The sequence below is a fragment of the Emys orbicularis genome, chromosome 2 (genome assembly GCF_028017835.1).
Source record: "Emys orbicularis isolate rEmyOrb1 chromosome 2, rEmyOrb1.hap1, whole genome shotgun sequence".
NCBI lineage: Eukaryota > Metazoa > Chordata > Testudines > Emydidae > Emys > Emys orbicularis.
In genome coordinates, this window is record NC_088684.1 from 180,324,974 (window position 1) to 180,350,535 (window position 25,562).

At 44.4% G+C, this 25,562-nt stretch overlaps 1 protein-coding gene across 1 annotated transcript in view; it reads left to right on the plus strand.

Annotated features, from left to right (window-relative positions):
• Positions 1-25,562, plus strand: part of SLC9A3 (solute carrier family 9 member A3) — a 73,408-nt gene that overhangs the window by 26,031 nt on the left and 21,815 nt on the right. The window contains exons 2-6 of the mRNA XM_065399056.1: positions 9,956-10,258; positions 16,821-16,981; positions 18,584-18,662; positions 22,197-22,374; positions 23,368-23,588. Coding sequence (XP_065255128.1) covers positions 9,956-10,258; positions 16,821-16,981; positions 18,584-18,662; positions 22,197-22,374; positions 23,368-23,588 — 942 coding nt within the window. The remainder of the gene's footprint in view (positions 1-9,955; positions 10,259-16,820; positions 16,982-18,583; positions 18,663-22,196; positions 22,375-23,367; positions 23,589-25,562) is intronic.

The following is a 25,562-nucleotide window of genomic DNA, read 5'->3' on the forward strand; positions in this document are numbered from 1 at the left end:
CTCCAGTTAAGTGAGCACACCTAGCAGCTCTCCATTGTTGTGTGTAGCTTCCCACACTGGCTACACAGTCCAGCTTGGAGTAGACAGATATTGGATCTCCCAGCTCTGTGGGGAGAAGAGGCTGTGCAAACACAGCTACGGACCAGCCATAGAAACGAGGTCATCTACGAGCAGATTGCATGGGGGATGCAGGAGAAGGGGTATGACAGGGACCAGCTGCAGTGTCGTATGAAAGCGAAAGAACTGCATCAAGCATATCAGATGGGTAGGGAGGCCAACAGCTGATCCGGTGCTAAGCCACAGACTTACCACTGTTACAAAGAGCTACATGCCATACTTGGCGGAGACCCTACTACCAACCCACAGATCACTGTGGATACCTCTGAGGATCCCAGGCCAAAGTATGGCTAAATAGGAAAGTTCAGGAGGTTATTCCATCAAGCCAAACAGGTAATCTTCAAAAACTGGAGATCCATCCCAACTGAAGTCAATAGAAGGGACACGATGCATTGCATGTAGGGTGGGAAATGAGACGAGCCAAAAGGGATTTAGGAAAGCAAATAGCTCAGAAGATAAAAAAACAAATAAGAAATTATTTAAGTATGTCAGAAGAAGGAAGCCTGTGAGAGAATCATTGGATCTGCTGGGCTACCAGGGAATAAAGGGAGCCATGAAGAATAACGTTACTGTAGAGAAGCTGCATCAATCTTCACCACAAAGAAAGTTGAGTAGGTACCTTTTTTTCCAGGTAATTAAAATAAGGCATAATCAGAGATGTCAGAAGAGTTAGTGCTGGAACAAACTGATAAACTAAATAGTAGCTGATGCCTAGAACCAAATGATAAACATCTAAAACTTCTAAAGGAATTTAAGATTGAAGCTACGAAGATGCTAACAAAATTACCAATTAAAAATGACTACTATACCAAAGGATTGGAGGGCAGCCAATATTATGCCTATCTAAAACAGGTGCTAAGGGGTGATTCTGGGAACTACCCAGAAAGCCTTACTTCAGTACCAAGTAAACTATTTGAAATGCGGATAAAAAAGAGAGTGGGTACGATAGAGACAGACCAGCATGGCTTCTGTAAAGGAAAACCACATCTACTATAATTCTATGAGCATGTCAACAGAATAGTGGATAAAGAAGCGCTGGCTGATATAAATGTATTTGGACTTTCAAAAATTCTGTCATCAGAGGTTATTAGCCACGGGATGAGATGTAAAATACATTCATGGATTTGAAATTTTATGAGAAACAGAAATCTGTGTGGGAGTAAATGGGTAACTTTCAATCTGGCACAGGTGAATGGTGGGTTTCTTCAAATGGTTGATACTAGATTTATTGCTGTTTAGTAAATATTCATTAATAATCTGAACAAGGGGGTGAGCAGGAAAGTACATAATTTGCAGATGACACACAATTATTTAGGTTAGCCAAGACTAGAGAAGACTGAAAGGAACTCCAAAGGGACCTAATAAAGCTGGGTGAATGGGCAGCATGCTGGCAGATGAAATTCAGTGTTGACAAATGAAAAGTTTGAAGAAATAATCTGAAATGCTCATTGCTAAAATTAATCTTAGAGACTCAGGAAAAAGTATCCTATGTTGACAGCTCAATGAAAATATCTGGTCAGTGAACAGTGGCAGGTAAAAAACAAATAAACAAAAGAGTTAGCATGTAAAATTAACCGGATCAAAAATAATACTGAAAATAATAATGGCATTATATAAATCAGTGGTACAGCCTGAGTTGGAAAACTGTTAATTTTTGGTCACTGTCTCTCAAAGATTTTTAAGGAACTGAGAGTTCCAGAGTCTGACAACAAAAAAATATTAGAGGCATGGGCAGATTATTGTCTCTCTTTAAGAGAATGAAAAGATTGGAACAGTTTAGAGAGGAGATGATTAAGAGGAGACATGATAGAGCTATATGGAACATTACAGAAAGGGTAAACCAAATGCTCCTGTTTACACTGTCATAGTACATTAGAGATTTATTAACAAATCTGATTTAAAAAAAAAAAGACCAAATGAAATTTGTGGAAGACACTGCCACAAAACAGCACGGAGGCCAAGAGCTAAGCAGGCAAAGAAGGATTTCCAATTTATATGGCTAATAAGAACAGCCACAGATATATTAGATAAGATAATAAAAAGAATATAAACCTCAATGCTTCTAGCTACTAGCTGATATTTAGAAAGAAGGCTTGTGGGCAGGATATTTCTTTATGGAATTTCTCTGCACCTCCTCTGAAGCATCTACTATTGGACGCTGTCACAGGCAAAGGGTCTGTTTCTCCCCTACCTTGTACCTTGTGGAGTAATGTACAACTGTGTAAAGAATTACTAATCCGGGTAGCATTTTGCACTCACTTTGCAAAACTGTGAATGATTACACAAGCTGCAAGGCAGTAGAGAATCAGGCCCAGGATGTCCAATTAAATGGGCCTGATCCAGTATGGTAATTCCTGTGTTCCTGTGTAAAAATAAGGAAGTCAAAGCAGGACAGACAGACTCACTGCACACAGTCAGTGAATCTCTAGACTGATTGACAGAACAGCGGATACAACAAATAATTCAGATGAGTCACTCTCAGTTAGTAAGGGGTGAATCTCCAAATGTTCATATATTCCTTTTATGTTCATACGAACTTTATGTGAACTACTTAAAACCTGGGTCTGAAAAAATTGGACTAAAAATCTTGCAACCACCAACTTTCTTGTGCAATTCCCAGCACTTTTGCTTTTGTCCAAAGGTACATGAAAATAAATGCTTTGTCATTTTTCATTTGGGTCCAGATTTTGGTTTTAAGTTACCGGTAGTTCTTATTTTACCTAAACCAGTCTGTTTCCCTCTACTGCTAACAGAATATTTTCCATCGTGCCCTTGGTAGATGGCTGAAATTATTATTATTGGTAAATATTTATATAGTGCCGAGAGGCCCCAGTTGGGAATGGGGCCCCATTGTGCTATGTGCTGGACAGATGTAGAAAAGAGAGGACTTGTCCTGAAGGGCATACAATTTAAAGAATATGACATGCATCCTGAAGAGAGTGCAAGGGGGAAGAATTTCTTTCTGTACGTTTTTTTTAAAGATGCTATAAAGGGTGTGAAATGGCAATATTTTCACTTACAGTATGTATTTTGGCAGTGAGGAAACCTTGTTACGGTTATTTTTAGGAGAGGAAAAAAAGGAGAAACATCACTTTTGATTTTATACACAGAAAAATCTTACTTCTATCAATAAAACTTTCCAACTTGTATACAATGGATATAAGATAACAGCTTATGCATTGTTGAGCTATATTAGGGGATTTCATACACGACTTCCTGATCAATGCCTTACCAGGAAAGTAAAAGATGCTATCTGAAGAAAAGCTTAATCTCAGAGTATTTAGGGCTTGACCCTGCACCCAGTGAAATTAATGGAAGTTTTGCCAGTGGCTTCAGCCAGAATCAATAGATATAATTATAGAACCAAGTCATCCAAACTTTTTTGTTTAATGAGTGAAAACATTATTCATTGGTATTCATTAAATACAGCTCAGTTAGATAAAGAGGTTATTTATGAATGAAAACCTACATTGGGAAGGTTATCCTTAAAGAAACTTTTATTTGTATGTTAAGGAAGAATAATGATTGAAATGGGCAGGAGTTGCATATCAGCTCCTCTTTAGCTATTTTGTCATGTAACCTAGTCCTCTGAGATATCATTAAACCAAAGCGTGTTAACATTTTAAATTCTCATTTTAGTCAGTGAATGGAAAGAATCAAAAGATCTGCCTGTTGAGTGATTTGCTGCAACACCGTTGCAGACTATCTTAGAGAGCAGTGAACAGCTTGTTAAATGTTAAGTTCCTTTACAAGTTTCCATCTGTATAATGCATTCTTAAAGTATGCTTAAAAATAACTAGTCAAATTATCCCTAAGAACTTCTTTCTCAAATTATTTTACTTTCCTTTATGAGCCTGGAGAAACTGGACCCACCTAGAACTTATCACTGTTTGTTTGATTTTTGTCAACTAATTTAAATTTCACAGTCCCTTTCCTCAGATCCCAAAGGAGGTGTAGGGAAAGCAATAACTCTACATTTACTTTGTGAGATGCTCAGTAGACTTTTCTTTCTAAAAGGCCCCTTCTTCTCTGATGCTCAACATACATTGACGTACAGTTTAAACACTAGCCGGTCAAACCCTGTTTAAGCTGACTTAGCCCATACTGGTTGAAAAGTGGATGTTTAACTAGTTCAGCAAATACCATTCCCAGGCAAATGTAGATAGGGCCTAAATTATCAACATTAAAATTCTAGGAAATCTCAAGAGTGCCATATGTACTGTGGTGTCTACCGGGCTAGGGACCTGGCTACAATATTGTAGTTCTTGAGCCCCTTCCTCTGCACTCTTAAAATATGATGTGCATTTTTGTGCCCCATAGTTCAGTGCCAAGTTTCACCATGTAGAGGGCACTATCATAGTGGAACTGGGGGCATTTTTACATTATGGTTGCTACAGTGGCACTGCTGCTTTGCTGCTGTAGCGCCATAGTGTAGAATGCACAGTGATGAAGGGGGGTTTTCCATTGATGTAGGTAGTCTATTTTCCTGAGCAGCGGCAGCTAGGTTGATGGAAGAATTCTTCTATTGACCTAGCAGAATTACAGCAGGGACTAGGTTGGCTTAACTGTGGCACTCAGAGAGGTGGATTTTTCACACCCCTGAATGCTGTATCTATGTCAACTTAATTTTAAAGTGTAGATCAGGCCTGGGTTCCCCAGTGTGGCAGAAGTTACAATGTAGAGAAGGCCTAAGAATGATCAATGCTTTGAGAGGGAAGAAAGATAATCAAACCTGACACAGTTCTGCAATTGCTATAAGACAGAGAACAGAAATAGATAAAGCAGTGAGGCACTGTAGCTTGCTAAAGCCAGGTTACACAAATCGGTTTTCCACAAAATCATAGGTCACTGCTAGCATTTAAAGCGGTACTTCAAAACAATTTGTTTCATTTATGATATTCTGTCAGTGACTTTACATCTAATTTATTTTTCTAATTTCTTACTAAGATTAAAGAGTTGCTATTCATTCTTCTCTAAAAATCATAAGGGTATACGTGCAAAGATGTGCATAGGATATTAGCTTTATTGTGAATCTCATGGCTAAAGATCCATTCAACATTTGGAATATTTGCTAACTAGTATTTACTATTTTTGTTTCTTTCATCAGAGAGAGACCTTTCCAATTTGTACAGTATACTGGAAACTAGGACTTGTTTTAAGCAGTCTTTATACAACATTATCTGTACAGAAGATTATAATTTGTGTTAATATTAAAATGTGAAGATACACCTCTACCCTGATATAACGCAACCCGATATAACACAAATTCGGATATAACGCGGTAAAGCAGTGCTCCGGGGGGGCGGGGCTGTGCACTCCAGTGGTTCAAAGCAAGTTCAATATAACGCGGTTTCCCCTATAAAGCGGTAAGATTTTTTGGCTCCCAAGGACAGCGTTATATGGGGGTAGAGGTGTACTATAAAAGTAACTTTTCATCAGTTTTGGGTGACTGAGGCCTGGTTTACTTTAACAAGTTTTGTTAGCATAGCCGTCAGCTAGGAGTGTGAAAAAATCCCCCCCCCCAACCAATTTAGTGATTCTGGCAAAAGCCTTAGTGTAGACAGTAATATCCGTAAAAGTCTTTTTGCTGGTGTACCTTATTCTATTTGGGGAAATTGTATAAGCTATACCAGTATAGCTTACTAGCAAACCTTTCCAACTGTAGACAAGGCCGGAGTTACAGTGTCCACGAAAGTGACAGAACACAGAGGTTAACACTAAGCACAAGCTAACCTACAGAGATCTGTTGATCCATCACAATACTCAGGGCCGGCTCCAGGCCCAAGGCGACCAAGCACATGCTTGGGGCGGCACCTGGTAAGGGGCGGCCAATCTTGAGGTGGCGGGGGGGGCAGCGCGGCGCAGCATTCCGTGGGGGGTGGCGCTCCGGCGGCGCGGCACTCGGCGGGGGGGCGGCGCGGGGCGCGGCGCTCGGGGGGGGGGGATTCCGGCGGCGCGGCGCTTGGGGGGGGCGGGCTCTGGCGGCGCGGCGCTTGGCGGGGGGGGCGGGCTCCGGCGGCGCGGCGCTCGGCGGGGGGGCGGTGCGGGACGCGGCGCTCGGGGGGGGGTTCCGGCGGCTCGGCGCTCGGCGGGGCGGCGCTTTTTTTTGCTGCTTGGGGCAGCAAAAAAGTTAGAGATGGCCCTGACAATACTTGACTTGAACACAATTGTTGACCTACTGCTGAGTGATTGCAGAGTTTGCTTTATGTGTGAACTGAATTGTGTGTGAAGGGTTTCTGTGTACTGAAGACTTAGGCCTAGTCTATCCTAGGTTATAATCCAAGACATGATTATTATCAGACAAAACAAAACCGCATTCTAACACAACGTGACACTGCCCTGGGATAACATACATGCAACAACGTAAGCAGGTTGTGCTTCACAGCCTCTCAAAGTGGAGCTGAACATGGTGTGGGTGGAGGATGGAGAAATAAGAGGAAGGAGGGAAGTGCCTCTGGCAGAAATCCCCCTCAACTCAGAGCAGCACCAACCCATTGCTTCTCCTTTGACCCAAATCCCACAATTCTCGGCTGCTGCAAAGGATTGTGGTACATGTGGATGGCAGGTCATTTTTTGGTTCAAGAATACATAGGGAGTGAGAACCTCCACAGCAGACCAGAGTATGGTGAAATAATGGTGTTAACACAATTCATAGACAGAGACAGAAGTGCTGGGGGTATTGGGATAAGGTGGCTGCTGTCATTTTTACCACCATGTTGTCCAACCTTCTCTGAAAAGTCTTGGACTGGCAAAAATACTAGTGGCCATGTACTGAAATCACCAGGCTAATTCAGATTTATACCCAGGAGTGCAGAGGTGAAAAAAATAACCTACTCTGCTACCTAGCTATCCCCAGCCACCTGTTTACAGAATAGCTACAACAGGTGCACCATTAGAATAAGCAGAAATTTCACTATTAATTCTTTACCGAGTTATTTGTCTGTGGGGAACTGCACCCCATCCTCCTTGGCACCTGCAGAACTGCTGTAATTCCATCCTACCTGTAGATTCAAATGCAAACTATTGTCCAGAATTGTTGGCTGGGAGTTCACCATATAGGTGAATGAAAGGCAGGAGCTGCAGCTTACAAAAGCTAGTTGTCAGAGCACATGGATCTCTAATTCAGTTTAAGAGCTAGATTCTCATACCTTTACTCATGGTGAATAGCACCTGATTCAGTGAGTGTTCCCATTGGCTTCAGTGGACTACTTCTGGGGTAAGATGCTACTCAGTGTGAGTAAAGCTGTCAGACTGGCCCTATGAAATGAGTGTATTCCCATTAATTCAAGTTGCAATAGATCCAGATGCATTGTTAGGGGGACATATTTCAGGATAGCGAGCTATTAAAATGGTATGACATTTCTTGATTAAACTTTAGAGGGTGACATGAGGCATGAGGACAACTCTGTTTCTCTAATCATCTAATCAGGTCTGGTATAGGCTAGCAGTTAATCACTATTTTAAGAGCCTGGAGGGAAATATGGCTCCGTGAGCCCGATTCTTTCACTGCTGTGCTCATGGGGCACTGCAGCAATGTGCCACCAGGACGCACGTTTAGAGGGGGGTCAATGTTCATAGCAAAAACCGTGCGCAATTGGAGACAAACCTTTCCACAGGCAAAGGAAAGTTTCAGCTGATACAAAACATTCTGTTCATTGGGGGGAAACTGTTCCTTAATTATACCTGTTAGAATTCTATAGCATAGTGAGGATTTAGCATGAAGTCCAGTGGCTATTTCACAATATCAGGTTTTCAGACGTCTTCAAAATTCTTGTTCCATACTTTTAATTCCGGGCATTTCTCAGTCGTGTCTCTGTCTGAAAACATAGCAAAAGGGAATCCTGACCCAAGTAAGTCTGGCTCAGCAAAATTCATTTTCAGGGATAAAGAATGTAATCCTTTCTCCTTAATGTGATAAATTGGTTGATAATTTACTGACTGGAGATGCAAGTAATGGAGGGAATGACCACCAAAAAAAATAAAAACCCTTTGAAAACCTGAATGCCATAGTTTGTAAACAGAACAATGGTTTTCAGGGACCCAAAACAATCTGAGGCAGTGCAGCCTTCATAACAAAGAGAAGATGCTAACTGGGAGGGACACGGGTTTTCTTTATTGGATTACTCAGGTTGTGGAAGGTACTTTCCAGCTGTAGAATTAATGGCCCAGATGCTCCTCAAAACTGACTGTGTTTCAGAATGTTTATTGAACACAGTTTGCCTCCTTCTCCCAGTGTTGTCACCTTAATCCAGTTTTAACCTGGTTTGGGGTCATTCACACAGCCAGAAGCAAAATGTTACAACTTGGTCTATTTCACAGGCCTACCCTGGAAACTTTAGGGACCTCTGCCATTGTTACACTAGTGTAGGGTTACCATACGTCCGGATTTTCCCGGACATGTCCGGCTTTTTGGTCCTCAAATCCCCGTCCGGGAGGAAATTCCAAAAAGCCGGACATGTCCGGGAAAATAGGGAGGGGTTGTGGGGCTTGGGTCCGGGCTGGAGCCGCTGGGGCCGGAGCCGGAGCCGGAGCCGGAGCCGGAGCCGAAGCCGGAGCCGCTGGGGCCGGCGGTGCTTGGCCGCTGGCCGGCGCTGCTCAGCCAGGGCCGGGGCTGGGCCGGAGCCGCTTGACCAGAACCGGGGCCCGAGCCGAGCCGGGCCGGAGCCGCTGGGACCGGGGTTGGGGGTGCTCGGCCACCGGCCGGCGCCGCTCGGCCAGGGCCGGGGCCAGGGCCGGTGCCCCGGGGCCCGAGCCGAGCTGGAGTCGCTAGGGCTGGGGCCGGAGCCGCTCGGCCGGGGCCGGCGCGCTCGGCCGGAACCGGGGCCGGCGCCCCAGGGCCCGAGCCGAGCCGGGCCGGAGACGCCGGGGCCAGAGCCTCTTGGCCGGGGCCGGCCGCCGGAGGGAGCCGCTCGGCCGGGGGGGCCAGACTGGGCCGCGCCTCCTCGCTCCCCCCCCCCCCCCGCCACCGCCCCAGCTTACCTGCTGCCTGCCTGCCTGCCTGTTTCAGGCTTCCCGCGAACATTTGATTCGTGGGAAGCAGGGGAGGGGGAGGAGCAGGGGGGTGGAGCGTTTAGGGGAGGGGGCGGAGTTGGGGCAGGGACTTTGGGGAAGGGCCGGAGTTGGGGCGGGGCCGGGACCCCGTGGAGTGTCCTCTTTTTGGAGTATTAAAATATGGTAACCCTACACTAGTGCGAGTGCATCTACACTGGTGTTAGCCATGGTGGGAGCACTGGTATAGGCTGGCTGCTATCATTGTTACAATCATGTCACCAATCATTGTGTACCTCTGCAAGGTGATGAGGGAAGATTTTTCAATACGTCTTAAAACATGGAGTCCTGAATGTTTGTTTTCTGGACTAATTTTCAGCAATCTTGGGCCCAGTTGTGTGCTAGTTGAGCAGAGTTATAGGTTGATATTAACATCACGAGAAACTCAGTGGTTTTGATTGAGTTTCAGATGAAAGTGAAATTCAGTCTTTCAGTGCAAAACTATATATGAGCTCAGCTGTACTCAGCATGGGTTAGGATCACAAGTAGTCCTTGAGTCAGGGGTGCACATCCACTGTTAAGCCAAACTGAAGCAAAGGTTCACATAAACTCCTGCAAAATTGAATTGCTGAGATTCCCTTAACAGTACTTCATTGCCAAACATCTCTAGTATCTCCCATTTATCTTGTTCCATCCTAGCTCAGAGATCTGGTCTCATTCTCCTTTCCTCTCAGTTCCTTTCTTATCTAACACTTTCTTATCTAGAACCAGCCCTACTAACAACAGCTGTAATATCAACCAAATTATGTTTGCATTTTGATTCTTTCACATTTTTTCTCTTTCTTTGCAGTTTTCCACTTGTCCCACAAAGTCACCCGCGTGGTTCCAGAGAGCGCTCTGCTGATTGTCCTTGGCCTCTTTCTGGGCGGTATCGTGTGGGCTGCAGACCACATTGCCTCCTTCACCCTTACACCAAATGTATTTTTCTTCTACCTGCTGCCACCCATCGTCTTAGATGCTGGATACTTCATGCCAAACAAATTGTTTTTTGGAAATCTTGGTACCATCCTTCTGTATGCTGTAATCGGGACTGTATGGAATGCTGCCACAACAGGCATGTCTCTCTATGGTGTTTACCTGAGTGGAATAATGGGTAAGTCTGATTCTCAAGAGTCATTGCTAATTAAAATGGGTACTGGCTGGTACATTAGTGTTGCATTACAGATAACTCTTTCCCACAGAAAAACACCAAGTATTAACTAGAGCTGGTTGGAACATTTTCAGGTAAATGAAACTTCAGAGTGGACAGAGCAGGGACTTGAACCTGGTTCTCCAACCTTGCAGGAGACACACACCACACTACTTACCTACACACCTGAAAAGCTCGGGTTTCAAGCCAAAAAACACACGTTTTGACACAATTCTATGTTAACAGAAATATTCCAAAAGAGGTTTTTTTCGTTCCAGTGCAGAACGAATCTCAAAAGTTGCTGCGAAACAGAATTGTCCTCCACTCAGCTCTAGTATTAATTAAGCAAGGGCCCTCTAAGTGTATTTATATAATAGGTCATTGTTTCAACATTTAAAGCTAAAAACCACCCTGCTAGAGTAAGATTGAAGACCTGTAATACCAAGTGGCATTTGCAAGGAGCATTCTGCCTATGTAGTACTGATGAATGCGTAATGTCTCTGAGGTGATATGAGAAGCATACATAGCAACAGCTGTTACATCTTTTTGGGGAGGTGTAGTAGTAGCACCAGGTTTGGACCACTAGCAACTCAACGCCAGCAAATCAGAAGACCACAAGGGGGAATGGAGTCGTGGCTGCACTGCTGTTCAGATATGTCTCCTCCAGGGTGTGTAGCACATCTACCTGTACTATGACTTTCTAGTACCTATTACTCATGGAACTCAAGCACCATGATTCTGGAAGCCTTCTGCTCAGGTGCAAAAGGGGTAGTGCGGGTGGTTTCCGAATGCACCCACAGAGGAGCAAACAGAGGCAATCTGACCCAATATTGTTACTCCACTAAATAACTTCTAAAGTGAACTCTGATTCTAGAGAGGGAAAAATCTGCCATGAAGGAACAGACCATGATTAAACATAAAGGGTCAGAAATAGCCTCAAAGGTTGCTCCCACCATCCATTACAGGTGAAATAACAGTAATTTTTGGGTTCCGATTTTTAAAGTAGTGTCTGGGATTTAGCTACTTATTTTCCATTAAATTTAATGGAAAACATGTGGCTTCATTCCCTGCATTGCTTTGAAAATCCTACCTAGAGGTCTAACAGAGTAGGACCACAATTTTTTAAAGTTTATAGGCACAATTGATTGAATCAACAGTTTTGCACCTGCAAAATTTGAGATTTTGGTTTTTTTTTTTAATTTGGCTGAGATATAATTTGCCTTACCATTTTTAATCAAATGTGAAATCTGTGTACCTTTCAAGGCTTTTAAAGTTGGTCAGGATCTGTTTTGTCTAATTTCTCTGTACTTTATTTAATCTAGTGTGTCTCTAGTGCTTATCACTATGGTGTCTGAGTGCCAAAAGTGATAGCTTTCTGCAGCAAGAAAGCCCTTCTGTAAGAACAGGTTCATAGTTTTGATTGTTTGGAAGAATGTACTTTTGCTCACCTCAGTGCCTTAACTTTGTGAAGCAGAGATAAGCAGAGGGCAAATGAACACAAGAAAACTTCCATTGTCTGTATGGTGATCTGGCAACCTCTGAGAAAAAGATGTTCCTTGCAAAGGAGAGCTGGAAGGAAGGAATTTGTTGCCTCTAAGGATCTGGTTCCATGTATTTATTGAAAACTTGGATTAGCACTCTGACAGGTTTACACTGGCTTCTGAGATTACAGTAAAGCTAGGCAGCCATGTTGCTAGGATTTGTAAGCCTGAGACCATTTCTCACTTGCCTAGTATTGTTCTGGGTGTTTGTGCTAAGGTTTAATGCTGCTGCTTAAAAAAAGGCATTATTGTGAAGTTAAATGGATGAGATTGCCTTACCTTGTTTTGCAGTAGACCTGCACTCCCATGTAAACAAAATTGGTTTATTTTTGCACCTGAAGATAGCTGTGGGGGTGGCTGTAACATACTGGCTAGCATGTGAGATACCTTATACCTGTACTGGATAGAATGTGACTTGATCCAGTCCTGTAATTATTTGTGATAGGATTACCCTTTAGTGGCTGGAGGCCTACAAATAGAATATATATCAAGCAGTGTTGTCAGACCTCTGGCCCATAGGTCAGATCTGGCCCACTTAATATATTTATGTGTCTTGTATGGCCTATGTTCACATGCTAAAGAATCATCGCTTATTTTTCTCTTTTTCTAAACCCTTGTGATTGTGCTTGATTCCAATGTGATCAGAGCATCACCCAGGCAGGGTTGTCTTTCTGAGTTTGAAACAATGACTCAAGAGCTGTGAACTACTCTGTTGCCCTCTATTACCCTCAATGAGGTGTAACTATCTATAAAGCGTAATGATGATACTTTAAATGTCATAATTAATTTTTAATTGATGCTCATTGTAGGCACTGGGATGGTGAAGGGGTTGGGATTTAAGTCCACACCAAGATGGGAATGGGGAGCTGCTGCAGGGAAGGAAATGCAGAGGGAAGAACAGAAGAGACACCCAAAGAAAGTAGGGGGGGGGGGGAGCAAAAGAAGGATGGGAAAGGAAGTGAAAAAATGCGCAGAAATGGTTGTAGTCTTACTTATCAGAATATTTTCCCAATGAGTAATGCTGAATGGGACAATAAGATGATGACTAAATAAAAAATAAGATTGATAACTAGAACAAGTAATTTTTTACAAATCATTAAACATTTTGAAATGTCAAAATTATTTCCATTTTGCAGGGCTTGTAACAAACCAGTTAAATAAAAAGAGTCCTGACATTTTTAATCAAAATTTGTTTTGAAAATGTTATAAAAATGACTTTGTTAATGAAAAATGTGGATAAATGTTCAGCAAATGCAATTAAAAATATGGAAAATTTTGGGGAAAAGGAAACACTTAAGACAAAAGTTTGTTTTAAATAAAAGGCCATTTTCGGCACCCTTCCTCCCAACCCCCTCCTCCCCCAAATATGTTCCAAAATTTTAACTAGCTTCAATAACTAAAATCGAGTTACAATATAAAGGCCATATTTTCCCCTTTATCTTTGTGCAAACTCTCATTGACAGCAATGGGAATTCCACTGTGGACTGAGGGTAGGTTGTATAGTCATAAATGTATTCCACAACCCTTAAATCACAGTTAAAAATGGGACTCAGCTCCTTCTGTTGAATAGGTTTGACACTCCTACAGCCTGCAATAGCATATGCATCACAGTCATCTGTAAATGGATGAGCCTGATTGCTTAAAACATTTAAAAGGAGACTGCACAAAGAACTAGATAATACACTGTATGCACCATATTTAGCTGACAGGATGATGTATTATGACCTATTAGATCCTTTTTCAGCTCTAATCGCAATTATGGAAAAGGCCAGAGAAGCTTGTCCCTGATTCAAACTATGTCACTTGCAAACAGAGATAAGTAGGACTTGAAAAGCTTACATGATACCAGCTAACCAAAGGATTAAATCTAATAGCCACATGCTGATATATAAGAAGGGAGAAAAGTCTGGGTACAGTACCTAAAGAGAAACCCAACTCTCCCACTCCGGCTGCTGGGGGAGGAAGGGTACTGGGATTCTTCTTAGTTCTTGGAGCCAGTTTGGGGATTTTACCTTTCATGTCATCCTCTGGAGAGTAGGTGCCTGGGAGTATTGCGGGGTTGTTATTTTGTTTGTTTTTACTTCAAATTTTATTATTCAGGCGAACAAAGATGAAAGTTTAATATCACTGAATGTATGGATGTATATCCATTGAAGACACAGTTGTGATAAAAGCAACAAACAGATTATATGTTTCTTCCAACTCCATTGACAGATGGAATTAGTAATTGATTAACTCTGATCTATTCCCCACTCTGAGAGCAGTTCACCTAAACTGGATTACATAGATTTCAATTTAAATGAGTGGAAACACCTGTTAAATATGATATTCAGTGTCCTTAGTTAGAACTTGTACAATTTGCAGAAGAAAAGTATAGAACAGGCAAGAAGATCAAAATAATAATAATAATGAAAAGGAAATGCTACTTTAAAAGTATATTTGGAAGAAACATAACTTAAATGTTAAACTAATGCTCACTGTAACCCTTCCACATTCACAAGGGAAAAAAGGAAAACCAATCCCAAGTCATGCTGACTGTTTCCCCCCCAGTCATAAAACTAGCACTCACACTGTTGCTATTACTGGTGGAACTACACGGACAGTGAATTCCCACTTAATGAATTCCAGTTATGAAGTTTAGCAATGTAGACAAGGTCATAGTTTCCAGGTGACTTCCAGAGTGAAAATTGTTCTATAATTCTTTAGTGGCAGCGCATTGAATTAGAGGGTATGGGTGGTAGGTTTAATAGCCTAAGTAAAACTCAGGTTTAGCAATCCCACCTCTCTTGACACTATTTTGTAATATTTATAGATGCACCCTAACCTTCCCATCAGTATTTGCTCACTAGCTTTTGGAAGTTCTTAAAGAATGTAGCAGCAATCATAATTGGTAACATATGAAACAGATAAGAGATGTAGGTGAGCCAATTCATTTTAAAGGCATTTGTCTTACAGTGTCATGATATCCATAGTTATTGCCATTGAACTATCTCTTCCTTAAACACAGCAAGGAGGGTAAGAATGTTACGGAATCTTTATTTGGAGTCAGGTGCAGGGCCAGCTTCAGAATTTTCTGCCTGGCAGGCCTGAAAATATTTTGCCACTGATGCCACCCTGCTTCCCAATCACTCAAGCCACCCCCCCCCCAACCTGACTGTGACCTGCCCCCCGCCCCTGCTCACTACCACTCTATATAAATGTGAATGAAGATGACTGTCTCTGTTTTATAAATAAATAGAGTAACTATGTGCTTCTGAAAACCAGGAATGTCTCTGTTCCTGTAATCCTTGTCAGCTTTACAGAAAATGATATTATCCTGCTTGTTGGTGATGGGACGGAGAGATGGTGTCTATTCCTCTCCCATCTTATTTGCTGCTGCCAGATGGGGGTGGGTTGTGTCTGGTCCTCTACCCAGACTCCAATTTTGGGTCCTCCTCCTGGGTGAATAGCTCCATGCATTTTGTAACAAACATTTGAAAGTCAGTTCCTCCTTCACTTACCTGCCAATCCCTAAGTACTCTGGACTTGAAAAGTTACCTCCACACATACTCACCAGAAGGAGAGAGCCTATGAGCCTGGGGGAAGTGTGCCCACACTGCCATGCTACAAACAATGCCACACCAAGGCCACAGCTCTTCAATGTTCATTACCAAACTGTTACTCCCAAATCAATACGTCAGTTCTGTCCCCCTCACCCCAAAGCAAATAACTTCTGGTGCACACGTACACCAATTAATAAAATGAGGCTCTCCACCATCCCTTGCGATAAATGGATTCTGGGCTCTGCCCTACTTCCCCCACCCTTCACAAATTTTGAACTCCCTGTAGTTAATAAATACTGCCCCCTGCCCGACTCCCATTAATTAATTCAGGTGCCTTCCTCTGCCCATTAATGAATTCTGAGGCCCAGATAAATGAATGGGACTCCATACCCATTTGTACAACTTCTCTGGAGCTGCAGGGTTCTGGGATGTGCCAGGAGACCCTTAGCAGGAATGTCAGCTTCTCTGCGCCTCTCCCTTCCTCTTTAAGGAAAAGTGCGTGTGCCACACTTTTTTCCTGCTCCTCTCCTGCCATCTGCAAAGAGCAGTTGGCTCTGCCACTCCACACTCTGCCTCTCCCTCCCCTCCTGAGAAAGAGGAGCACTTCAGGGGGCTCCTCTGCTTCCTGGCCACCTCCTTACCTCCTATGAAGGACCAGGGTTGCTCTGCTCCTTTGGTCTTCCTTGCTCTGCAGGGAAGGAACCAATTGCTTGTCAGTCCACCTGCCTGGGCAACATTTCCAGTTTCTCTAGGCTAGCAGGTGACTTGGCTTTTTAAACAGTGAGTCATCAAACATGACTTGGCTCCCTGCATGGATGAAGTGCTAGTGACATCATCAATAAAACTGTGGCCTCACAGCTTGGCAAGTAAGTGAAGGAGGAAATTATTTTTAAATATTTCATTTTAAAATGCATGTGTTTGTAATTTCTAAGGGTCTCCTATATTCTGCCGACCTTCCCGTTTGAGATGCTTGCATTACTGTTCCCTGTCCTGTGGATACACTCAGAGGCTATCTGCTTCCAGGGCTATCAATCTGGAACCTTTGTTCAGCATGAAATTAAAGTGCTTTTATAGAAGAACTAAATGAAGTTAATCTCCTAGATGAGAACAAAAATACTGAAATAAATGTTGAGTTAGTCTGATACCGTAATCAATTTTCTTGCGGGTGCCCAACCGTGGGCTGCTTACTCACACAAAATTCACTTTTGCTTCAGTGGGAGTTTTGTCTGAATAAGGAGTCCAGAAATGTGCTTTGAGGACAAATTCTGCACTTAATTACATAGGTGTAACTCCCTTGAACTGATTGTAAGTAAGTGAGAGCAGAATTTGGCCTGTAATGTAAAGAGTGTGCTACTAATTTGGGGCTGGTTGCTTCAGGACCATAAGGAGATTCATCTTGCTGGTGGTTTTACATATCTGTAAGTTTTCGTTTTGTTTTCCTAGGCCAGCTCGACATTGGGCTGCTGGACTTCCTTCTGTTTGGCAGCCTGATAGCTGCAGTGGACCCTGTGGCTGTACTGGCTGTGTTTGAAGAAGTTCATGTCAATGAAGTTCTGTTTATTATCGTTTTTGGAGAATCTCTGCTGAACGATGCTGTAACTGTGGTAAGAGGATTTCATATCCAAGAATCACCCCAATTCTGGAGGGTTTATTCTGAACTAATATATCCACCATGGAATAAAGTAGCGTATTGTCTGTGACTATCTGCTCATGTGTCAGCTACCACACACAAGTTCTACTAGCTTGTCTTCCTTGTTTGCAGACATTTTGTTGCAAGTATTAATTATCTGAATATGAAGAGGGCATGCAGGTCGCATAGTATGTTCCTATTCCCTGGTTGGATAAATATAACTCTTAAAATGAGGTTTCTGGTACAAATACTTTATTTGCCATTTCTAGTCATCATGACTATCATGTTTTACTAAATTTATTTCCCAAAGTTTTGGGATATCCTCTGCTAGTTCTTTGAACTGCTTGTATTCATTTTGTCCAATTTTGCATATGCTCTTAATCTATGTACACCTCTCACATACCTTCTTTGTTTATGTCATCTTGGCCTTTCCAACTTTCATCACTATTTATCTGATTGCTTCCACGGTCATTAATGACAATGTTGCTTCTCAGTGACATTCATTTATCAGATGACAAAAGTTGCAGTGTTACCAGCTCTTCTGATTTTATTGCGAGTCTTGCAACGTGGGGTATTTTTCTTAAAGCCCCAGCTCTGGGAATCCAGAGAATCCCAAAGGAATCTCAACTTTCATTTTTTAAAATGTTTCTCGAAGCTGATGGTTTCAGGGAAAAGTTTTAAAATGTGACCCCAGTGCTTGTAAAGTCCCAGAAACCAAAAAGCATATAAACAGAACTTAAAATGCATTGTTTTTAAAAAGCTCATGATTTTTGAATACTTGGAGTTGCAATACTGTGGTCAGCAGTTGGGTATCTATAAATATCTCTGAGGACTACAATGTAGAGGAATAAGAGACTTATAATACAGCCTAGCTAACTCAAGTTATTTCTGTAACATCTCCTTACTAGCCCTGTTCCTGTAGCAATGAAAGTGTTATCATAATTCCCCAAATATTATCCTCAATTTCCAAAGCACGGTGTTTAATTTTTGCCCGGAGACCCATTTGGTGCTTACCAAAGTAGAATTCTCCTCTTTGCTCCAGGGTACATTTTAATTAAATAAACACTATATCGAAGAGATGATTTGATAATCAAATTATTTTGCTTTTAATTTCTTGGTGCTTTATTTTGCCTATCCACTCCCATTTGGATGCAGAAAACCTAAAATATTTTTTTTAACCCACAAATCACCCTCTGTGCTAAAATGATAATTATAATCCATTTATCATGATTCTCACTTTTCTTCATCTTTCTTTACTATCCATGCCTTCTTTAAAAAAACTTCCATCAATCACTTTGCTGCTACAGTGATAGGCTCTATGGAAGACCCTTGGACACACTGGCAGACAAAACAGCCAGTTTTTCAGATAGATATATTCTACAGATTTCATTTTTATCATATTTTGGCCTCTTGCTATTTGATTATGTATTCTCTAAACAGTTTGCTGCTTCAAAATAAATGGATTTTTTTTACCTCAGTCTAACAAAATTTCAGGATTTACCAGACCCATACATGTGATGATTTGAATTGGCTTGATTCAGGAACAAATGCTAAGAGAAGCTACTTTTCTTTTTAGGTGCTGTACAATGTGTTCGACTCTTTCGTTGCAATGGGAGCTGATAACGTGACTGGGGTGGACTGCGTAAAAGGCATTGGTGCGTAGAATTTAATTATACGTTAATCGTTGATAAAAGTCTGCAGGATTGTAATAATAAATCATTGTAACCCTGTCAGCATATGGCCTTTTGTAGCAGTGTGGGACCCACCACTGCAACACCTCCTGCTGGCCGTTCTGTAATTAGTTCAAGTCCTTCCACAGGGCGCCCTCCTCCGGTGGTGTCTCGCTCGCTGTGCCCCGCTCCACTGTCTCTCCCGCTTTTGGGGGAATCAGCAGTCTATAGTCCAGCCACTCACCTTGGTGGCCTGCTGCAGTCACCAGTCTAGTCCCTTGCTCTGGGGCAAACTGCAGTCTGTGTTGGCCACTTCTCTCAGGGCAAGTGGGGGCAGCCCTAGCACCTTAACTGCCCTTCCTCCTTAACCGCCCCCGGCCCACCCCCATTCCACCTCTTCCCCCAGCGACCCTGCACTCACCGGCAGCGGCGGGAAGTGGAGCAACCCAGCCCCAGCCCGCTCTACTCTGCCAGCTCCCAGCGACGGCGCTCCGCTTCCCGCTGCCGGTGAGTGCGGGGGTTAGGGGAAGGATCGCTCCCCGCACTCACTGGCGGCAGGAAGCGGAGAGAGGCGGTCCCAGCCCGCTCCGCTTCCCTTGCCCCAGCCCCAGCCATGTCGCTCGGGTTGGGGAAAGGACCGCCTCCGGCTCTTACCGGCGGCGGGAATCAGAGCACCACGGCTGGGAGCTGGTGGAGTAGAGCGGGCTGGAGCTGGGCTGCTCTGCTTCCCGCCACTGCCGGTGAGTGGTGGGGGATCCCTTTCCCCAAGACCCTTCCCCTGAGCGACACAGCTGGGGCCGGGTCAAAGGATGCGGAGTGGGCTGCTCCCAGCCCCCCACTAATCCCCCGGGCCACTCTGGGCCTGTGGGCCCCCCAAAAGTGGCCCCCACAGCTTCTGTCTCCCAGACCCTGGGGGGGGGGAGGCCTGGGGCCCCACACAGCCCCCCAGCGGGGGGGCTGCATAGGGCACCTAAATGGTTAGGGACGACCCTGGCTCTAACCCACTCCTTTCCTCTAGTACAGGGGTCGGCAACCTTTCAGAAGTGGTGTGCCGAGTCTTCATTTATTCACTTTAATTTAAGGTTTCGCGTGCCGGTAATACATTTTAATGTTTTTTAGAAGGTCTCTCTCTATAAGTCTATATATTATATAACTAAACTAGTGTTGTAAAATAAACAAGGTTTTCAAAATGTTTAAGAAGCTTCATTTAAAATTAAATTAAAATGTTGATCTTACGCCGCTGGCCTGCTCAGCCCGCTGCTGGTCTGGGGTTCTGTTCACCTAGGCCAGCAGGGGGCTGAGCAGGGCCTGCAGCCGGAACCCCGGCTGGCAAGGGTCCGGCAGCCAGAACCCCAGACCGGCAGTGGGCTGTGCGGGGCCGGCGGCCAGGACCCCAGACCAGCAGTAGGCTGAGAGGCTCAGCCCACTGCTGCTCAGGGGTTCCATCCGCCGGCTCCTGCCAGCCGGGATCCCGGCTGCCAGATCCGCTTGGCCTGCTGCCGGTCTGGGGTCCCGGCCCTGCCCACATACAGTGGGTACCTACCTTCTCCCTGGTTCTGTCCCATTCTCTTCCTCTCTCTGCACTGAGCTGAGGGTGGGAGTGCACTGAGCACATGGCTGGGGGTGAAGGGTCTGGCCAGGAGCTAAAATGAGGGAGGGGGCTCAGGGTTGGGGCAGGAGGGTAGGATGTGGGGCACTTACCTGGGCAGCTCCCATTTGGTGTGAGGGGTGAAGGTGGGAATTTGGGGTGTGTGTCTGTAGGAGCTCCCATTTGGTGCTCAGGGTGGGGATGTGGGGGGTGCAAGAGTCAGGATGTGGGGGGGTGTATGGAGTGTGGGGGGGCTGGGTATGTGGGGGGGTGCAAGAGTCAGGGCAGAGGGCTGGGGACATGTGAGGGTGGTGCAGGTGTCAGGGCAGGGGGGACTGGGTATGTGTGGGGGTGCCAGAGTCAGGGCTGGGATCATGGGGGGGTGAAGGAGTCAAGCAGAGGGCTGGGTGTGTATGAGGGGGGTACAGGGCAGGGGTCTGGGGGGTGTGCGGGGCACAGGGCTCAGGGCACGGGTCTGGGGGGTGTGCGGGGCTGCGGGGCTCAGGGCAGAGGGCTGGGTGTGTGTGGGGGGGCGTCAGGGCAGAGGGCTGGGTGTATGTAGGGGGGGTCAGGGCTCAGGGCAGAGGGCTGGGTGTATGTGTGGGGGGTCAGGGCTCAGGGCAGTGGGCTGGGTGTGTGTGAGGGGGGGTTAGGGCAGAGGGCTGGGGTGTGTGTGGGGGGGGTCAGGGCAGGGGACTGGGGTGTGTGTGCCCCTATTCCACCCAGCCCCCCTTCCCCAAGGCCCTGCCCCCGCGTCTTCTCTGCAGACCCCGGGACTCCCATGCCCCATCAAACCCCCCCTGCTCCCTGACTGCCCCCTCCAGAGACCCCCCGCCCCAATCACCCCGCCTGGGATCCCACCCCCTACCCAACCCCCCCTGCTCCCTGTCCCCTGACTGCCCCCACCCCTTATCCAACCCCCCCCACCCGGCCCCGGCCCCCTTACCATGAGGCTCCTAGCAGCATGTTCTGCTCCGCGCACAGCCAGACATGCTGCCCCGCAGAAGCGGGCAGCCCCGCCCCTCAGAGCGCTGTGCGCGTGGCGGCATGGCTCCAGGGGAGGGGGGAAGGTGGGGGAGGGGCTGGCGGCTTGCTGCGCTCGGCCCGGCGCTCTGGCTCGGGAGCGCGAACCCCGCAGCTTGCCGCACCGGAAGAGTGGGGCCATTTGCCTAGCCCTGCATTAGGGTGTGCCTGGGCACACCCCATGCGCACGCCTATGCTTCTGCCCCCTGCCCCCGCGGGGGGTGGAGAAGAGCGGGCTGGGCTGGGCTGGCCAGGATTTTTAATGGCACGCTGCTCTGGCAGGCAGCAGCGTGCCATTAAAAATCAGCTCGCATGCCGTCTTTGGCACGCATGCCATAGGTTGCTGACCCCTGCTCTAGTAGGAGGGCTTTTGTAGCCGCAGCATTGTAGTTAAAGGGTTATATAGATATATATTCCCCATCTGTTTTAAGTAATCAGGATTTGACAATGGTTACCTAGCAATGTTGTCTAAGATGTTGCAGTTCTTTCGCATTCTAAGCATAGGGAAACACTGTATCATTTTATGTACCACTGTGTTAATGGTGACCCAGGCATATAATTTTGTATGTGGTCTGGGGAAAATTTGTCTTTATGGCGTAATGGGGAAATTTGTTTGGGGAAAACTCTTGGATTTTGAGCAATCTCACTGTGGCGACCTCTAACAATAAAACCCTGTGTTTCCCTGAAAACATTGAGAATTCCATATACATACAAAGCATTCAAAAGTGATAAATATGTGTTTAGGGTTTTTTTTTTTAGGTAGCTGAATTATGTCTCAGAAAGATGGGGGTCTAGTACCATCCCCCAACATCGTTAACCATTTGATAGGAGAGCCAGTAATAATTAAGCCAGTTAGAAGGTATTGATTTTCTTTTTAAATCAGTATAATTTGCATTTCCTTGTTTCAGTGTCTTTCTTTGTGGTGAGCCTGGGTGGAACATTTGTTGGCATTGTCTTTGCGTTCCTGCTCTCACTGGTCACTCGCTTCACCAAGCATGTCAGAATCATTGAACCTGGATTTGTGTTTGTGATCTCATACCTGTCCTACCTCACAGCAGAGATGCTTTCTCTTTCTGCCATCCTTGCGTAAGTCTTTTATTTTATTGTTCTCCCTGGCAGTGCTGGAGATGGAGTGTGGTTTTTAAAGCCAATGAAATGTTAGATTTAAAGCACAAAGGAAAACTAGAGAATACTACACATAAAAAAACAAGGACCTGTTCTTAAAATCATGATCATAAGTAAGCAATGGGTTACAGATCTAAAATACAGCCTTGAAAAGGAGTGAGGTTTCCTGGGTCCGCTTTGCAGCATGAGAGTCCTTATTGTAGAATATACTTATTTGTTGGTCCCATATATGAATGCTAGTGCTTTGATCATAACTGCATAGAAATTCAAATTTTCATTCTGCCACAGAATTTGTGATTAACACAAACATTTTCTCAAGCATGAGACAAAGGAGAGTATTGCTCTGACACGCTGCGCTCTCCGCTTACAGATTTTAAACTGCCAAATTTTATATTATTCTTTTAAACTTTCTCCATATGGCCAATTCCCCGGCAATCAGCTAACTAGGTATCAGGATAGGCAGAGTAAATTTGCCTGCCCTGTACTGAATCCCAGTGTGATCTTTCCCCTCTGCTGTATGTTGGTTCTGAGCATACCGTCCATCTCAGTTTTGCCTACTCACTTCCAGTTGTTATTAGCCTCTACTGTTTCACAGGCTCTCAACCAGAGCAACACCATAACCAGTATTTTCAAGATCTGAAAAACCTACTGCAAATGTCAACTTAGGTTTATATCTAATGTAAGCTTTAAAGTATTGACTGTGAAATAGTCTGGAAAGTTGAAAGGCAGAGGAAGCTGGAGTTTTTTATGATCTAATTAAACATTATCTTAGGGGGTGGGTGTTTGTGGTATGTTTTCCTTCATAGTTCAAACTCTACAGTATTCATTTAGATGCATTTATTTATTTCAAGAATACAATTGGAAGCTTTTTTTCCTTGTCTGGCAACTAAAGTAGAGAGAGAAACATGTTGCAACAAATATTATTATTCAAAGAAATGATGGGTTTCTTTTCAGGATAACTTTCTGTGGTGTCTGCTGTCAAAAATATGTCAAGGCTAATATTTGTGATCAGTCTTCTACCACCGTGAGGTATACCATGAAAATGTTAGCAAGTGGATCTGAGACTATTATATTCATGTTCCTGGGAATTTCAGCTGTAAATCCAGACATCTGGACATGGAACACAGCTTTTATACTATTGACTTTGGTCTTCATCTCAGTGTACAGAGTCATTGGTAAGAAAAACTGTCATTTAATTTTTGCAGTGTTGATGCAAAACGTATTTTCATGCTATACGGGATCATGGCATTTAGGGGATTGTGCTGTTTGATATGCACCCCTAGTTCTCAGTAATCTCAGTTGAAGTTATTACTACTGATGGTGGGTAGGAGAATAGATTCTTTAGTAAGCTTCATCATTTGCTGGAATCATAGACCGTTTTAATAAGCTGTGTCAGGTAGCACACCTGAGTCACCCAAGGACTAATTTCCTGGATTTTGCTGGCACTGGCAAATCTGTAGATCGAACGGACTTTATGCTTAGAACTTCTACCTAAACAAAAGACTTGCACTTTTTGTCAACCATCTCTTTACTCCTCCCTCTTCCCTTAGCTCTTTTAATTCTATAATTAAGAGATTATATTAAGCTAATTTTATGCTTGGCTTCAAGCTTGAGACATGGTGATGTAACGCCCAACACAATTATAGCTCATATTCACTGGTATACGGTGCAAGTGATTTCCAATGGCTGGTGAGAAACAAAGAATGAGAGGCAGTGCTACTGCACCCATTTGGTGTACTGCAAAGTAGCAGGGATTAGCTGTCATTTTATTGGCACTATATAAATGTTTCACTTTCAAATATGTCAAATTCCAAATGATGAATATGAATTTACTAGGGTGTAGCTTATATTCAAGTCTGTACTATTTAACCATTGCTTTGTTAAGTGGCAAAAAAAGACACCCATGTAGTATGCTAAAGTACTCCTTGAGCGGAATGTACACGCTCACATTTGCATACAGACACCCAGAAAAGAATTAAACAAAACTTGGCTCGTGAAGGCTCCAATACCTGAGTTCAAAGAAAATACAAATAAAACCCTATAGTTAGATGGCTGCTCTTGCCTTTTTGGTTGGAGCCTTCTGGCGCATGAGTGGAGGGTCTAACCCTATGTCCTTCCAGATAGCATTCTGCATAGCAAACTGATATAGTCTAATTAACTACCTCTCCCAGCAACCACCGGGATTGTGTGCCGCTTCAATAAACTGTTACATCCTTGGCTGTTAGCATTTTTGACGTAATCCTGGGTAACTAATGGTGTTGCTGTATTGGTGGAATATACACAGGGGCTCTCAGTAAGAGTCATCATCAATAGCCAAAATAAAATTTAAAAATATCAACAATGACAATAAGTGTCAGTGAAATAATTAAACTAGATGGTTGATTAAAAACACTAGAGATATGGTGATGTCGGGCCTTACATAATTACAGCTCATGTTCTCCTGGAGGAACCGCAGTGGTGACCTGAATTTCTTTACAAAGATCCCTCCCACCACCAGGCGTGGGTCACAATCTGCACTCCTGAGCACAGGGACTACTCCTGGGGAGAAGTGCACAGAAGGGGAGGAATGCCTTCCTCTGCTGCCCTACCACAGAAGGGAGCACACAGTGAGTGCACCCCTGTATGGGATGATGCAGCACTCACTTCCTCTGCACAGCTGGAAGCTCCATGAGGCATTGTACCTTCTTGATCTGCAAGTCCCCCCCAAGCTCTTGCAGAGGGATACATCTCTGCAAGGACCCCAATGTAGAGTGCTGGTGTAATGCCACAGTTTAGCCCCCGAGACACAATGGTATGCAGTCAAAAAATCTGCAGTATGACATGTTAATGGTATCACATTGCCTCCCGAAATCAACACCATTATAACATCACTGTCTTCTTGAAAATAACAGAGTAAAATGTCATAAATCATTTCTTACTGCACTGGAAATTCTGCTCTACTCTTCTTCCTCTGTTACGTTTCAAGTAGCACCACCCAGGAGGCCAGCCTGATGATATAATAGTAGTGCATTGGGTTGCCATCAAGGGGCGTGAAATGGGGTCCTTATGGATTGTGGCAGTGGAGACCTGAAGAGATATAGGTTGAAATCTTGGCCCCACTGAAGTCACTGGAGTTTCAATGGTTATGGGAGGGGTGGGAGGGTCCCAGA